Below are 16934 nucleotides of genomic sequence, written 5' to 3'. Positions count from 1 at the left end.
TTCAATATAGCCTATTTGTATTGCCTGCACGAATTTGGCAGACGGACAAACATGACTACAACACCCATAGAATAACAAGACGATTCAGAACATATACAGCGGAAAGGAAAAAATCAAAATTTTTTATCCTACACTCACTATTAAGCGGGTTCGAATCCTGGCGAGACCATCAGAAAAAAAATTTCAGCGGTGAAAATGCTGACATTTGTGAGGCACTATCCCATGTAAAACTTCTCTCCAAAGAGGTGTAAAAAGGACGCCCTTTATCATCGAGCTTAAACTTGAATCGGACTGCACTCATTGATATGTGAGCAGTTTGCCCCTGTTCCTTAGTGGTATGTTCATGGGTAAAATTTGCATTGCACTAATAAGCGGGGCCAAGCCCTGGCAATGTTCTTGGATACTAACGACCTAATAATACTCAATGTTGGTAACACTGCTTCCTTTGTTGAAATGATTAGGGAAGAGGTTTTAGATGGGACAATATATTCGAAAAATGTAGTCGATGAGGTCTAGGATTAAGGTCTCTATGGAGCATTCCGTCTCATACCATTGCTACATTAGGTTTAGAGTTGCACGGCCGCGCCGAATCCGATAAGCTTCCGTAATAAGCTGAAAACCAACTGGACATAATTCGGAAGACTACTCAGAAGAAGACTTCGGCAAGATAATTTAGATTGTCCAAGCATAGAAGACATTGACGACAATGTCAACAGGATTACCAACTTACGCGAGTGGTGTGGAAAACAATTAAGGCGTTTGTAAGAAGCACGGATTTCCTAACTTAGATTTTCTTTTTCGATGTTACTTTTTTAGTATTTAGAGCGCACAACAAGCCGATTTGTTGGCTTAGGTGTATGTCCATGGTGGCATGGGGCGTTTTAAAATCCGCACCCTGTATTTAACCAAACTTAACCAAAACTTTTCGATCAAACCTTGGTTTTGCTTGCCCAAGAATCCTAACATGCGTTCCGTCGCAAATTTACTGCCACATCCCCTGATGAAGACCGTCGCCTTCTTTCTCAACAGGTCGAGCTTTGCGCCCTCCTAGGGAGCGTGGATACCTCCGACAAGCTGTTTGACGGCATCAACACATTCCGCTGACACAAAACGCAGCGTAAAAATATCCCCTCTATACTCGCAGCTCATCATTTGAATGGGTGGACCTTCTACAGAGTTCCGCAGATGTTCGAAAATCCGTTCGTTAACCAGATTCTCCACTTGGGACCGAAGATCTGGTGAAATCCTACCGGATACACTGCCGATATTGATGACAGCAAAAGTCAGCTGCTTTCTTGCCACTCTGGCATAAGAAGGCGGCTCCTTACCATTCTCTGCGACCATCTTCCCGTGATGGCTGTGGCATCCTTTTGGCAGTCACAGTCCTTAATGAAGACTCATGGGCCGTGCGTGCTTCCTTCGTTCCTTTGCCGACTTTGTCTCTCTCCGCAGGACACTGTCTGGAGTCTCCAGACGAAAACTGCCAGAAGAAGCGATCTAATGCTTTTCCGATGTACTAGAGAATTCTTAACTATTGTCTTGGCTACAACTTTTGTCTGAGTATTGGATCGAAAATCTCGATGGGTTGGCTATTAAAGGCCAAAATATCCAATAACAATGTGACAAATGTCTGAAAAAAAACTGCCAGTTAAAATCTGGAGGCTCGATGTTCATCATAGTCGTATGGTCTAGTGGACTTTTTTGCTCAGTACAATCCCAAGAATCAGATACGCGAAGGGCCTCTTAAAATTCCTTCCATACTAACTGCATCGTTGATTAAACATTTTTTTAAAGTGTATGACCACAAATCAATATTTGGACATGTTACAAACGTTATGCCTAGTTTGGTATATCCCCAACCTAAGATGGATGCAGAAATTGTTAATCGCCATTTTTTTGTGCTTTCCCAGACTGCAAATTTTCCAACTTATTTTGGTAAAAAGATTGAAAGTCAATATGAACAATAAACAAACAAATTATTCCATTTCGCTGTCTAACATTGTGGATCAGTTTTGGCTATTTGGCTGCTATGTATTGCAAGCTTCCATTGATCCTTATCACACTGGGATGTTTAACCACAATCCAGGTGAGCCTTTGAGGAGCAAAAATATTTCCATATTTTATTTCTATACTCCATAGAATGCAAAAAGACCATTTCAGTTGATTTGGACCACGTACAACTGCACCAAGTTCGGTGAACGTGTAACGTATTTAAAATGCAATTTAACAAAATTGGCCAAAGGTTATGCCCCCGAATTATGGATTGAGTTTCAGAGTCAATTGTCCGAAGACCTGGACACCGAAATGATAATTACTTACAGATTACCGAAAAGCCCAAGGATTGTAAAATTCTTAAATCACCGACATAATCTTTGCAATGCCATTAAACACATGCAGACTTTGCCATTCTATAATGAAGGATTTGTTCGCATCATGAGATACACATCCCTGCCCTGCAATTGTCCCATAAAAGGGGTAATGATGGGTCTAAGCATCGAACTTCAATGTTTTGATTTTTTCTTATATATTTTCCTAATTTAGAAAACTCGCTACAACATTACGAACTTTGTATTCACCGAAGATCTTTTGCCACCATTTACGCCGCCCTTGTCTTTTAACTATTCATTCGCATTGTACGAGAATGACATAAAGACCAGTTGTATATCTGCTAGTGGTGATATAATACGCAAAAAATAAGTCGACATGTTTAACACAACAGAAACACAATAATAAAATCAGCAAACAGGTATCAAATATTAGAAGTTGTTGTCTAAATCGTTAAAATAAATCAGAGGTGTTGTTAATACGCCAGCTAAGAAATTCTCTAAACATGTTAATAGGTGCACATTAGGCAAGACCTCCGACAAGCTGTTTGACGGTATCAACACATTCCGCTGACAAAAAACGCAGCGTAAAGTTATCCCCTCTATACTCGCAGCACATCATTTGTATGGGTGGACCTTCTACAGGGTTCCGCACATGTCCACTACAGAAGGACAACCAACCATAACATTATCATGCTCTAAATGATGTTTGCTCTGACTCTCTTTCCAGTGGAGTAACTGATTTAAGGCCCGGGAGTAGGTGGGGTGGTGATATCAAGCCATAGCATGTTGCCTGCTACTGAAACCAACAAGGAGAAAGGCTCCATCTTTTGGGCTAGAGGAATAGCTAATGGCCAGGCTATCTCTTACGCCACAATTCACACTTGGAAGATCTACAAGGAACTGCAGTCCCAATCTTTAAAACACCGACTGCACGATTGTTAGATTGAAAGAGCCTGATGGGAACCGGAGACAAGAAGTAAAATTGCAAATTTTGACCATGAACAAGGTACAGGGGAAAACTTCTCACATATCAATGAGTGCAGTCCCATGCAAGTTTAAGCTTTTTATAGCCGAGACCGAACGGCGTGCCACAGTGCGACACCTCTTTGGAGAGAAGTTTTACATGGCATAGTACCTCACAAAGGAGGAGATAACCACCGCTGAACATTTTTATACCCACCACCGAAGGATGGGGGTATATTCATTTTGTCATTTTGTGCGCAATGATCAGCGTAAAAATCTAAGACGATCTAGACATGTCCGTCCGTCTGTCTGTTGAAATCACGCTACAGCCTTCAAAAATAGAGATATTGAGCTGAAACTTTGCACAGATTATTTTTTTGTGCATTAGCAGGTTAATTTCGAAGATGGGCGATATCGGACTATATCTTGATATAGCCCCCATATAGACCGATCCGCCGATTTAGGTTCTTAGGCCAATAAAAGCCACATTTATTATCCGATTTTGCTGAAATTTGGGACAGTGAGTTGTGTTAGGCCCTTCGACATCCTTCGGAAATTTGTCTCAGATCGGTTTAGATTTGGATATAGCTGCCATATAGACCGATCCGCCGATTTAGGGTCTAAGGGCTATAAAAGCCACATTTATTATCCGATTATGCTGAAATTTGGAACAGTGAGTTGTGCCGGGCCCTTCGACATCCTTCGTCAGTTTGGCCCAGATCAGTCCAGATATCTGTCATATAGACCGATCCTCCGATTTAGGGTCTTAGGACCATAAAACTCATATTTATTAGCCGATTTTGCTGAAATTTGGGACAGTGAGTTGTATTAAGCCCTTCGACATCCTACGTCAATTTGGCCCGGATCGGTCTAGATTTGGATATAGCTGCCATATGGACCGATCCCTCGATTTAAGGTTTTGGGGCTATTAAAAGCGCATTTATAATCCGATTTCGCCGAAATTTGAGACAAAGAGTTGTATTGGGCCCTTCGACATCCTTCGTTAATTTAGCCCGGATCGGTCCAGATTTGGTTATAGCTGTCATAAAGACCGATCCGCCGATTTTGGGTCTTAGGCCCATAAAAGCCACATTTATTATCTGATTTTACTGAAATTTCGGACAGTGAGTTGCGTTAAGCCCTTCGACATCCTTCGGAAATTTGACCCGGATCGGTCTAGATTTGGATATAACTGCCATATGGACCGATCCCTCGATTTAAGGTTTTGGGGCTATTAAAAGCGCATTTATAGTCCGATTTCGCCGAAATTTGAGACAAAGAGTTGTATTGGGCCCTTCGACATCTTTCGTTAATTTAGCCCGGATCGGTCCAGATTTTGTTATAGCTGTCATAAAGACCGATCCGCCGATTTTGGGTCTTAGGCCCATAAAAGCCACATTTATTATCTGATTTTACTGAAATTTCGGACAGTGAGTTGCGTTAAGCCCTTCGACATCCTTCGGAAATTTGACCCGGATCGGTCCAGATTTGGATATAGCTGCCATATAGACCGATCCTCCGATTTAGGGTCTCAGGCCCATAAAAGCCACATTTTCCGATTTTGCTGAAATTCCGGACAGTGAGTTGTCATAGGCCCTTCGACATTTTTCTTCAATTTGGCCCTGATCGGATCAGATTTCGATATAGCTTCCATATAGACCGATCCTCCGATTTAGGGTCTTAGGCCCATAAAAACCACATTTGTTATTTGATTTTGCTGAAATTTGGGACAGTGAGTTGTGTTAGGCCCTTCAACATCCTTCGTGAATTTGGCTCAGATCGGTCCAGACTTTCATATAGCTGCCATATAGACCGGTGCTCCGATTAAGGGTCTTAGGCCCATAAAAGCCCATTTATTATCCGATTGTGCGGAAATTTGGGACAGTGAGTTGTGTTAGGCCCTTCGAGATCCTTCGTCAATTTGGCTCAAATCGGTCCATCGATCCGATCCGCCGATTTAGGGTCTTAAGCCCATAAAAGCCACATTTATTATCCGATTGCGCGGAAATTTGGGGCAGTGAGTTTTATTAGGCCCTTCGACATCCTTCGTTAATTTGGACCGGATCGGTCCAGATTCGGATATAGCTGCCATATAGACCGATCCTCCGATTTAGGTTCTTAGGCCCATAAAAGCCACATTTTTTATCCGATTTTGCTGAAATTTGGGACAGTGCGCTGTGTTAGGCCCTTCGACATTCTTCTTCAATTTGGCTCATATCGGTCCAAATTCGGATATAGCAGCCATATAGACCGATCCTCCGATTTTAAGGTTTTGAGGCTATAAAAAGCGCATATATTGTGCGATTTCGCCGAAATTTGAGACAGTGAGTTATGTTGGACCCTTCGAGAACTTTCTGCAATTTGGCCTAGATCGATCAAGATTTGCATATAACTCCCATATAGACCGATCTCTCGATTTAAAGTCTTGACCCCAAAAAAGGCGAATTTATAATCCGATTTAACTGAAATTTGAAACATTGACTTATGTTAGGCTTTTCGACATCCATGTTGTATACGGTTCAGATCGGTTTATTTTTAGATATAGCTACTAAAAAGACCAATATTTTGTTATACACAATTGAACAATGACTTGTACTTATTTGGTTTAAATCGGATCATATTTCGATAAAACTGCCATGGGACATAAGGTATGCTATTTTCACCGGATTTTGAGGAAAGTTGGTTTACATATATACCCAAGGTGGTGGTTATCCAAAGTTCGGCCCGGCCGAACTTTACGCCTTTTTACTTGTTTCTGATGGTCTCGCCAGGATTTGAAGCCAGGCGTTCAGCGTCATAGGCGAACATGTTAACCTCTGCGCCTCCAAGAGACTAGAAGTAACCTTCGGATTCAATAAGGTTGGGCTTGAGGTGTACAGATGCGCTATGGTAGGGGCTCAGGAGCCAACTTAGCAGTTGTTGCTGAAGGCTTGAGTCTGGCATATGACTGGAAATGGTGTGTCCCCTACCAAGCAAGACAGGAACAGACCTGCCATGTGTAAGTGGAGTATTCGATTGGATAAGGCTTACAGTTTACGCCCACTTTGAAGTGGGTCTCCAAAGGTACTTCGACAGCGGTCGGTTGTCCACATCGCACTTATGCAGACCTAAGAAAGAGTGATCCCACTGTTCTTATAACCGAGCCTGGATGAATAGGGAAACTCTTCATGACAAGGTCAAACGAGACTTGTAAGAATGAACTCTAGTCGGACACTGACGATGAGGCATAAGCATCAATGGTGCAAAATTTGAACCCTGACATACAATTGACAAAATTTCTTTCTCTAAAGACACTAGTTTGGGTAATAATACCTTTAAAGATAAAATTTCTATGAAAATTTCTCTAAATCAAATTTTTTATTCCATTTTCTCGAAAGACAAAATATCCATGAAATTTGCTCTACGGGCAAAATTTCTATCTTCTCTAAAGACAAAATTTCCATGAAATTTGCTCTACGGAGAAAATTTGTATGCGCTCTAATCCAAAGACAAAATTTCTATGAAATTTTCTCTAAACACAGAACTTCTATGAAATGTTCAATAAAATTTTCCTTGTACAGAATTTCTATGAAATTTTCCCAAATGACAAAATTTCTTTGAGATTCTATCTAAATGCGAAATTTCTATCAAATTTTAACTACGACAACATTTCTATGGAATTTTTCCTAATGACAAACTTTCTGTGATATTTTCCCCAACGACAAATGTCTATGAAATTATCCCCAAAAACAGAATTCTTATGAAATTTTACCTTTAGACAAATTTTCTAAAAAATTTTCCCTAAACATAAAACTTTAATGAAATTTTACCTAAAGATACAATATCTATAAAATTTTCCTAGAGGCAGAATTTCTAAAAACAAAGTTTCTATGAAAATGTTTCTAAAGACAAGGTTAGGTTAGGTAAGGTTTAAGTGGCAGTCTGCCATCAGACTCACTTAGACGTTTCCGTCCATTGTGATACCACAGAAACAGAAGAAGGAAGATGACTGTCTACTTTTAAACAATTCAAAACGCTTTAAAAGCCCAACAACTTGCGAATGTTCACATCCGCTACATCAGACAGGTTCTCAAAGAAATGAGAGAGTGGATCTCCTTCTGACTGCTAGGGCGGGACACACACACAGAAGGTGTTCTATAGTCTCTTCTTCTTTGATGTCCTCACTGATCCTGCAAAAGTCCTTACCGGCAACCTTCAGTCTGTCAGCATGTTTTCCGATTAGACAGTGACATGTCATGACGGCACATAGACTGAGACGTCTGTCCCAGCCAGTGATAGCAAAACGGTAGATCTCTTCAAGTCTAGATTAGGCCACATAATTTTGGAATGCTCACAGCCCCCTCTGTGTGACTATCTATCATTTGTTGTCCTTCGTAACTGGTCCTGAAAACTTAGCTTACATATCGCTAGAGGCATACCCACAGATTCCAGTATCCCTTGAATGTTTAGGGTAGTTTCTAGTCTCGCAAGCTCGTTTGCTTTACATTTCCCTGGGATATCTCTGCGGCCCGGCTCCCAGAACAGGTGAATTTTGAACTTTTCACCTATCTTGAGAGAAATCTGCGACAGTCGAGGGCGGTTTTTGTATTAAGAAATACGTTGTCCAGGGATTTAATGGCTGCCTGGCTATCTGAGAAGATTTTTATGCCAATCGTCGTTTTGACATTATACCTTAGCCATTCCACCACTTCCTTAATTGCAAGGATCTCCGCTTGATGCACACTGCAGTGGTCGGGTAACTTTTTCGACATGACCAGTTCTATATCTCTAGAGAACATCCCAAAGTCCAACTGGTCGTCTACTTTGGAACCATCCGTATAGAAGCCAATGTAACTTCTATTACCAGGGATATCGTAGTTCCAATCGATTCTATCAGGAACAGTAGTACAGTACTTTTTGTCAAAAAGCTGTTCAGGTAGGGTGTAATCCACACTGTCTGGTCCATCGGAAATTTATTCAATGATAACACAGTGTCCGTAACCGCCACAAGACCAATGAGAACGCTCCCTCAGCCTCACGGCAGTGATTGCTGCAATTTGTCTAGCCACAATGTCCAGGGGCATTAGATGAAATATTAAATTCAGTGCATCAGATGGTGTCACCCTCAGTGCGGCTATCATGCACCAACAAGTCCTCCTTTGAATCCGGTTGGGTATTGAGCAGCAGACTTTTGAAGCGTCGTCCACCAGACCACAACACCATATAGCAATATATGTCTAAGAACCTAACATTTGCCAATGGCTCTCTTGAAGGTGTATAGGGCCTTTGCCTAGAGCCAGTCTAACTGGATGACCCACCTGCACAGGACTTGTCGAGTCCCGTTTCGATGCCATCCCCTTCTATCTCGATTGCGGCAGGGGGATTTTCAGTCTCCTGAAATCCTTCAGGCTTAAGGGATGTGGTCGATAGTTCCTCATGCAATTGTTCAGCAACAACTGCTGAGTCGTCTCCTCAATTCCCCAACCCCACCGCTTTTAAAGACTTTCAGTTTCAACTTGTTGAGTCCGTAGGATACAACTCCTTCAGACTTGATGAGGTCTGCGAGACAGCCGGAGTTTAGTATGAGTATTGCCTGTCTCCGGTCACCATCAGTCTCATCCAATCTACCAATCTTCCAGTCGGCGGTTGAAAGATTGCGATTATATTCCCTTAGTCTTCCAAGTATGGATTCAGGATCTAAGGGAATCCTTGATGTCCAATAATGCACCGTTGGTCGAGAAGGAATATCTTCCTTATTGCCTAAATCTAGCGCTGCACCTGGCCAGATCCCACCAATCTTTTTTTGGCTCACATCGAAGCATTTCAAATGAGCGTTGATCCTCGAAGGAAATTATCGGCCCTGATACCAGCATGCAACGTCACAAACTGGAGGAGACCCAGGAAATTCCACAAGAACATCGGAGCATACTGATGACAGTCCATTGATTATCCCACTCCAATTATTCCAAGGTATGCAGCCATGTTCATCTTCCTTGTCGACAACTGTCATTACCAAACTGTCCCTAGCGACATTAGCAAAGGTTCTTGGACCCATCTTACTATTGTTCGCCAAAGTTCTTCTAGGCATGGGATGCCCTCCATGTGACCGCAGACTTTTGGCTTACTGCGGCGCAGTTTTCGAATCTAGAGATGTAGTCTTTGGGGTAGCCTGTGCAGCGAATTCCAGAGCCCAGTTTAGGGAGTCTCTCTCCCTATTAGTGAGAGTTTTAGAATCATTCGCACCAAGCCTCTCCATAAACCTGAGAGCGATACGTCTTCTAATATTCCAATCTCTTAAAAAGCGTGGTGGTTTGCCGGGGAAGATCGATGGCTTAGGCAAATTGTAGGTATTCGAAGATAGAATAGGTTCGACCTTGTCCTTAAGACTCAAACCAGGTGTCTTCGTCATAAGCCCCTGCTGTACAGTCGTCTGTCGGCTAGTAGAGCCTGGAGCAGCCACTCCACAAGTCGAGCTTTCAGCAGCAGACAGAATGCTACGGCCTGATACTACCACCGCAGCTGTTGGGTTTTTGGAGTCTATTCTAAGACTACTCTCGGGCTCCAGATCTGCCGCTCTACTGGAAATAGACGCAGATCATCAACCGCCTAATGGATACCTCTATCGCAGCTATCCTTGAGTGACTTAAATTTTTCTGCCAAAAATAATGACCTATTACGAATTACAGGAATATTCTTGCGGAGTGAAATAACAAAATGTCCGCTGCACTCAACGGTTCACAAAGAATCATTGTCATTCGTTTCGGTTACGGCGGTGCCGAGGTAGATAAAGTTGCTGGGTACCAAACTCTGACATTGCTGGAAATACCTTCGAACCGATAGGGCTATCGAAAGCGGCTTTGTAGTCAACAAAGAGATGGTAGGTGTTGATTTGTCCATCGCGGGTCTTTTCGAGTATTTGGCTCAGCGTGAATATCTGGTCTAGGGTGAATTTACCAGGTCCAAAGCCTTTGTAGTGGCACAGTCTCTTTTCTTGTGTATAGGGCAAAGTATCCTGAGGATCCAATCATCGGGTATGTGTTCTTCTAGCAAGATTGCTGTGTTCTTCTAGCCAGATGAGCTGATGCATACGCCTTATTAGCTTGGCGCCTCCTGTCTTAAATAGTTCAGCGGGTAACCCGTCGGATCCTGCTGCCTTGTTGTTCTTCATTCGGTTAGCTGCTGCTTGGACCTCATTCTGACTGGGAGGAAAACACAAAATTTTCTCTAAAGACCAAATTTCTCTGAAAATAGTTTTTTTTATGAATTTTCAAAACTTTTAACACACATGGTCAATTGCTTATCAGTAACCACCCATTAACTTAGCTTCTGCCTGTAACAATTTTTCTGTTCCTTCAAAAACGCTCATTGGAAATGGTGTAGTCTTTAAAGTCTTCTTGTGATAAGTGTGGGTGTTGTAGAAGACGCCTTCGGACGTTGTGGCGGACTGTTTCATTTCACTTCATGATATTTGCATCTGCCCGCCTTTATTAGATTATTTAGTTTTTGCTTTGGCCTTATCTCAATTTGTCGCCTTCTTCTTTTGACTGATTTCAAGTTCTTCTAGGGCTCTGTTTGATTTGCATATCTCAAAGTCAAGTCATATCGCCGTGGCTGTCGCATCGTGTTAAAGATGTCTCCATTGTAACTTCAACTGTCAATTCAAGGGGTTTTTCCTATCCAAGCACGCACTTGTGAGCGACTTGTTGTAGCTAGGAACTGGCAGACTATTTGCATGGATGTTGGGGATTTCCCCCATTCCCCCAGTTTGCAGCCACTAACTTAGTTTGCAATGTGCGTTGGCAGCGACGTTCTTTTTCATTTCTTACTTGTCTGATGTAATTTTTCAGTCACTTCAAGTGCCTCTGTTCATTTAAGTTTCATTCGCTTGCTCCTCTCTCTCTCTCTGTCTCACACCCTGTACCATTCGTTAGCTCGGTTTCCGTTTGAATGTCTTTCATTCTTGACATGATAATAAGTGTTGGTGTGAATAGAAAATGGATGGTCGGCACTTTTGTGAACGAATGCCAGAAAATTCTCCACAGTTGTTTTCATTTTCTTTGCTGTGAGAAAAAAATGCAGCTTGCCTTGTTGCTATTAACGCCTCCATGCAGTTTAGATGAAGCAGCAAACGAAAGAGGAAATTAAAAATTTTCCTAGCAGCAATTTAAAAGATTTAGCTAAAACTTGAATCGGGCAGTGCTCAATGATATGTTAGAAGTTTTTCCCTATTCCTTAATGGAATGTTCATGGGCCAATTTGAATTTGCAAAGATGTTCATACTCGACATCCTCGCTTTAATACCATACCACCTCACGCATTACGTGAACGTCCGGTTCCCAGCCATGCTGTCGGAAACTAATGTCAGTCTCAGGGTGCTTAATGTAGGCCCCCAGGCCTACTCTGTTCTCTAGCTTTAATCCATCCGTGTAACATAAACTTCCTAAGGACAATACCAACATTTCAGCAATCCAGAAGTTTGACTCTGGCAGCTGCGCCTCGCACTTGACCTCAAGTGTGGCGCAAATATCGATCCGAAATCTCTTCCATTCCTACCAGGTTTTCCATCGCCGCCTCGATTATGCCACCTGCTCCTATCCTCTAACCATTTTGTAATTGGCTTAAGTCTCATAGCCGCAGTGGCTGCCTAATACTTAATCTGTATGTCTATGGGTCGGAGACTATTCTAGATATCCGACCCATTGACATACAGATTAAGTATGAGGCAGTCACTGCGGCTATGAGACTTAAGGCGATGGAAGAATGGATTGAGTATGGGAGCAGCTCATACCATCGCGATATAGTCGAGGCGACGATAGGAAACCTGGAAGGAAGGGAAGAGGCATCCGATCGGATACCTGAGATGAACCTTGAAGTCCAGTGCGACGCACTGCTGCCATCGGCACAGTCTTGGAATGACGGAACCCTAGTACTGCCATCTGGAAGATCATGTTACACGCATGGATCAAAGCTCGAGGACAGAGTGGGCCTGAGGGTCTACTTTGAGAACCCAAGGACTGAGATCTGTTTTAGACTCCCTGACCATAATACGGTCCTGCAGGCGGAGATCCAAGCGATCACGGAATGCATGAAGGGGTGTGGTGCTAACGCGAGGACGTCAATGGTGAACATTTTCACCGACAACGATAGGAAACCTGGAAGGAAGGGAAGTGCTTTCCGATTGGATACCTGAGATGAACCTTGCAGTCGAGTGCGAGGCACTGCTGCCATCGGCACAGTCTTGAAATGACGGAACCCTAGTATTGCCATCTGGAAGATCATGTTACACGAATGGATCATAGCTCGAGGACAGAGTGGGCCTGAGGGTCTACTTTGAGAACCTAAGAACTGAGATCTGTTTTAGACTGCCTGACTATAATACGGTCCTGCAGGCGGAGATCCAGGCGATCACGGAATGCGTGAAGTGGTGTGGTGCTAACGCGAGAACGTCAATGGTGAACATCTTCACTGACAGTAAAACTGCCATAAGGGCAATAACAACCAGGGCGGTAAGGTCGCGAGCAATCTTGCAGTGTAAGAAGGAGATTAACGCCTTCTCTGAGGATGGCAAAATCCGCATCGTTTGGGTGCCGCGCCATAACGGAGTAAGGGGAAATGAGAGGGCAGACGATTTGGCGGTGAAGGCCAGAGGACTGCCGTCAATAAACTTGCTTAACCCGAAGCCTTTCGGGTCGACGCAGTCCGAGTTAAGGGAGTGGGCGACGAATGCGCATGCAACATTGTGGAACAGCGAAACGGTCGGTAGAACGGCGAAAATCCTATGGGGGAATCCAGATCGTGAGATGGCGAGGCTATTACTGAAAGGAAGCAAGAAGAAGGCCAGTATAGCTATTGGTTTCATAACGGGACACATAGGACTACGAGCTCACTTAAGGCATGCGGGGAAGATGATGAGACGCTGGAGCATTTCGTTTGTCATCCTCGGCCGAGTACCAGTGATAGCATAGAATAATTGGTAGTTGATATGGTTCAGTCCATCGTTCTTTAGACTGCCTTGACTTTCCTGTCACTGCACTGATGTCATCGTTTTAGGTTCATTGCCTCGTCTTCCGACTTTTATAAAGTCGGTAATGGTTCCATCGTCGGGTCCCTGTTCGTTAAGCTTTATTGGGTTTCCATTCCCTGTTCTGCCTGGTGTTTCAATACTAGGATCTTTGCCTATCTTAGCCCTCCAAATCTTAAGTAAATGGGCTTCTTGCGAGTAGGTGATGGTACCTTCATCGCCTCCCTGTTCGTTGGCATTGAGTCTCCTGTAGCTGCGCTGCCTAATGTTTCAACATTAGGATCTTTACCTATCCCAGTATTCCGAATCTTTAAGTCAGTGATGGGTCCGTCGTCGGGTTCCTGTTTGTTAGGCTGTGTTGGGTCCCTCGCCACTGCACTGCCTGATATTTTAGCCTTAGGATCATTGCTTCTTCTAGTCTTTCCAATATTGAGAGATGCCGTGATTGTCCCGTTGTCGACCCCCTGTTTGTTGGTTGGTGTTGAGTCACCAGTCACTTCACGACCTGATGTCACAGCATGAAAATTTCTGCCTATCCTAGTCTTCCCAATCTTGAAAAAGACAGCTTTGCTCCTGTAGTGCGCCATGCCTTAAGTCTTAGCCAAACTTGTCACGGAGACTTGATCAATGCCAACCACAAAGAGAGTTCCTTCCTCCCTCTCCTCCCTGTGGAAGACCTCCCACTTCTCTGCGACCAAACCTTGGTTTTGCTTGCCCAAGAATCCCAACATGCGTTCCGTCGCAAAATGCTGCCCCATCCCTTAATGAAGACCGTATCCTTTGTGATCTGGGGGATATCCATCTTTCTAACCAGGTCGAGCTTTGCGCCCTCCCAGGGAGCTCGAATACCTCTCACAAGCTGTTTGACGGTATCAATACATTCCGCCGACGCAAAACGCAGCGTAAAGATGTCCCCTCTATACTCCCCTCTATACTGTGTCGAACCTCTACAGAGTTCGACACATGTTTAAAAATCCGATCGTTAACCAGATCCTCCACTTGGGACCCACGATCTGGTAGAATCCTACCGGATGCACAGCCGATATTGATGACTGCATAAGTCAGCTCATCTCTGTTGTGCTTCCTTGCCACTCTGACGTAAGAGGGCGGCTCCTTTCCATTCTCAGTGACCATCTTCCCCTTCCGCGATGGCTGTGGCCTCCTTTTGGAAGTCACACTCAGGGGCCGTGCGCGCTTCCTTCGTTCCTCTTCCAACTTTATCTACCTTCCCAGTACACAGTTTGGAGTCTCCATTGCGGGATGGCTGGCTTGGTTTTCCCCAGAGTACTTGAAAGCGGGGAACTCTTTTTCTTCTTCAGTATTTTAGCAGTGTTATGCTCTTCGGGACATCTGATTCTTATTCCAGCTTCCGTAGAATTGCTTGGAATGTCAGTTCTATCCCTTCCAGCATCCTGCACTTTTGCCCGATTTCGCTGCCGGTACATACTCCTCTGTCGCCTTCGACGTACACCGGATCGCTTTCTCGGTCTGCTTGTAAGCTTAGCAAAGCCACCTCTCACTTCTGCTGTCATTCTGATGCCCTCATCTCTTGATTCGGCTGAGATGACTGATTCATTGACACAGTCGCTGTCTGAATCCGAGTCAAAAACTCCACCTTTACTTAAAGGCTGGGGACGATCTGTGCATCCCTCTGGTTTATCCGTCTCTTCCTCATTTATTAGTCTGACGACTAGTAGTGCGCTTGAAGCATTACTCTCGACTAAAGGTGTCAAGGCACCCATATATATAGGAGGGGAGGACAACATGCTGCGGTCTGACGCCACCACCGCAGATGTTGAGTCTTTGGAGTCCATTTCTAGCCTACTCCAAAAGGTTTTAATTTTTTTTTTTTTCGTAATAGGTAGTACCTATTCCGAGATACGAATATATATTTATTTTTTTTCTTTGAGGAGCGAAATAAAAACACTTCCGCTTCACTCAACGGCTACAATGGTGGAATTTTTAGAGATTACTTTATAGTTTTTAGAGCGCACAACAAGCCGATTACTGGCTTAGGTGTATGTTCAAAGTTGCATGGGGCGTATTAATATCTGCACCCTCTTTTCAACCTAACCTAACCTATGGATCGGATATCTAGAATAGTGTTCAGTGCCCTAATGAGTGTGGTTCTCCGCATCGCTCCGCATACGCCAATACAACATTTTCTCTGAGCATGTCCATTAAGTCCTTATGCTGCATCTGTTTCTCCATCACCGTCCACCATACAACTCAGCCGTCCACCATACTGGAGCCAATGGACTATCCTTGAATTCAGGGCCCATTTTGAGCATTCGACCCTCCTGCATGGTGCCTAACATAGGTGTGCTTCTGGATTTGAAACTCGGTTTAGTTTTCAATTCAAGATCGCTTTTAAAAATGTACCCCTTTCGTATATCAAAATCCTTCTGTTTAGGAAACTTGGCTCTTTGAATCGGTCAATCTTCTTCTTCTTTGTTAGCAAGCAGATTTTAGTTTTCTCTCTTTCCCCTAGGCCTAGCCCTGTTGTTAGCTATCTCCAAGACCCTTCCAGCCTTTCCGCATAGCTGATTCGGATTGCTGCCATTTAGAAGTATCGTAAGGTCACTTGCGTGCCAGACAGGTTCGAATCCTTTCATTTCTTCCATATAGCATCGGTAGTAGAACATTCATGGTGGTCACCCATAAGAGTGACAATAAAATGCTGTTGGTATCGAATGCTTCATTGATCTTAGACAAGTTTCCCTTCCTTCCCTTATGGAATACAGTTTGTAAAGAAAAGTTTATTGTCTCATTTTAAGGACCTTTCTAATGTACATACATCATAAGAATTTTCATTTCAATGCGTTTATATTTCATTAAAGTGCCAAGTTATGCCTTCAGAGCGCTGGCATACAACAACATATCTAACGGCGGCAGCAAGAATAAACATAAAAACTCGTATGTGTGTGTTCATCGCTTTAAAAGCGTAATGCTGTTTTCCAGGGAATGCCTTTCCCTTGCTTTGCTTAAGCAAGGCAAAGCAAAGCAATCTGTTTATTTGCCAATAAATAATAAAAACCATCCAGGTGTAACAGGTTATCCGAGAGCTGTGTATCACCAGGACCATCAACATTCAACCTCACCGCAATAAGTAACTGCAACAATATGTGAAGGCACTACCTCTTCTTCCATTCTTTTTCTTTTACCATTCGCAAGCCCAAGGTGTATGGTTCAGCAGTGTCCTGTGGGGAGCAGTAAAATAAAAGGACTCACTTCCGTTGTCCTTTCTACTTTAAAATATCGATAAATAAAATCAAGGTAAAATAATGAATGTTTTATGGGACGGCTGCCATGCTCTATGGACATTGAAGTGTAGTATTGCTGCAGAACTCTCTGCTACTTCCTCATCTTCTAGTTGTTGTTGTTATTCTTGTATTCATAGAATAGAAGATTTCGTTTTTTGTTGAAGTAGCAGCAGCGGCAGCATTGTTTTGGCTTTATTTCCCTATCAATAAATATGAAATATTAAATCTCTACGATTTTACGATCATCGATAAACATAACTGGGGAGGAGACGCCGGCTTTGCTTCTACATGAATGTTGTAAATAAATTTAATATTTTCCAATGAATACATTCTTTTGCATTGTGGCCCGTTTGAATTTGCCAAGCAGTGGGGGAAGGGGAG

At 43.3% G+C, this 16934-nt stretch overlaps 3 protein-coding genes across 5 annotated transcripts in view; 2 read left to right on the top strand and 1 right to left on the bottom strand.

Moving 5' to 3' along the window:
• The window catches only part of LOC106084993 (putative uncharacterized protein DDB_G0288537), a 298030-nt gene that overhangs the window by 115019 nt on the left and 166077 nt on the right, over positions 1 to 16934 (bottom strand). The gene's annotated exons all lie outside the window — the stretch shown is intronic.
• The window catches only part of LOC106084998 (uncharacterized), a 221585-nt gene that overhangs the window by 80727 nt on the left and 123924 nt on the right, over positions 1 to 16934 (top strand). The gene's annotated exons all lie outside the window — the stretch shown is intronic.
• On the top strand, positions 1860 to 2713 carry LOC131994932 (uncharacterized). The gene is made up of 3 exons (XM_059362136.1): positions 1860 to 2086; positions 2140 to 2475; positions 2542 to 2713. Exons 1-3 carry the CDS (start codon positions 2030 to 2032, stop codon positions 2695 to 2697), a joined length of 549 nt encoding a protein of 182 aa, XP_059218119.1. The 5' UTR covers positions 1860 to 2029; the 3' UTR covers positions 2698 to 2713.

This window comes from Stomoxys calcitrans, chromosome 2 (assembly GCF_963082655.1).
Source record: "Stomoxys calcitrans chromosome 2, idStoCalc2.1, whole genome shotgun sequence".
NCBI lineage: Eukaryota > Metazoa > Arthropoda > Insecta > Diptera > Muscidae > Stomoxys > Stomoxys calcitrans.
This window is presented reverse-complemented; position numbering and strand designations above follow the sequence as displayed.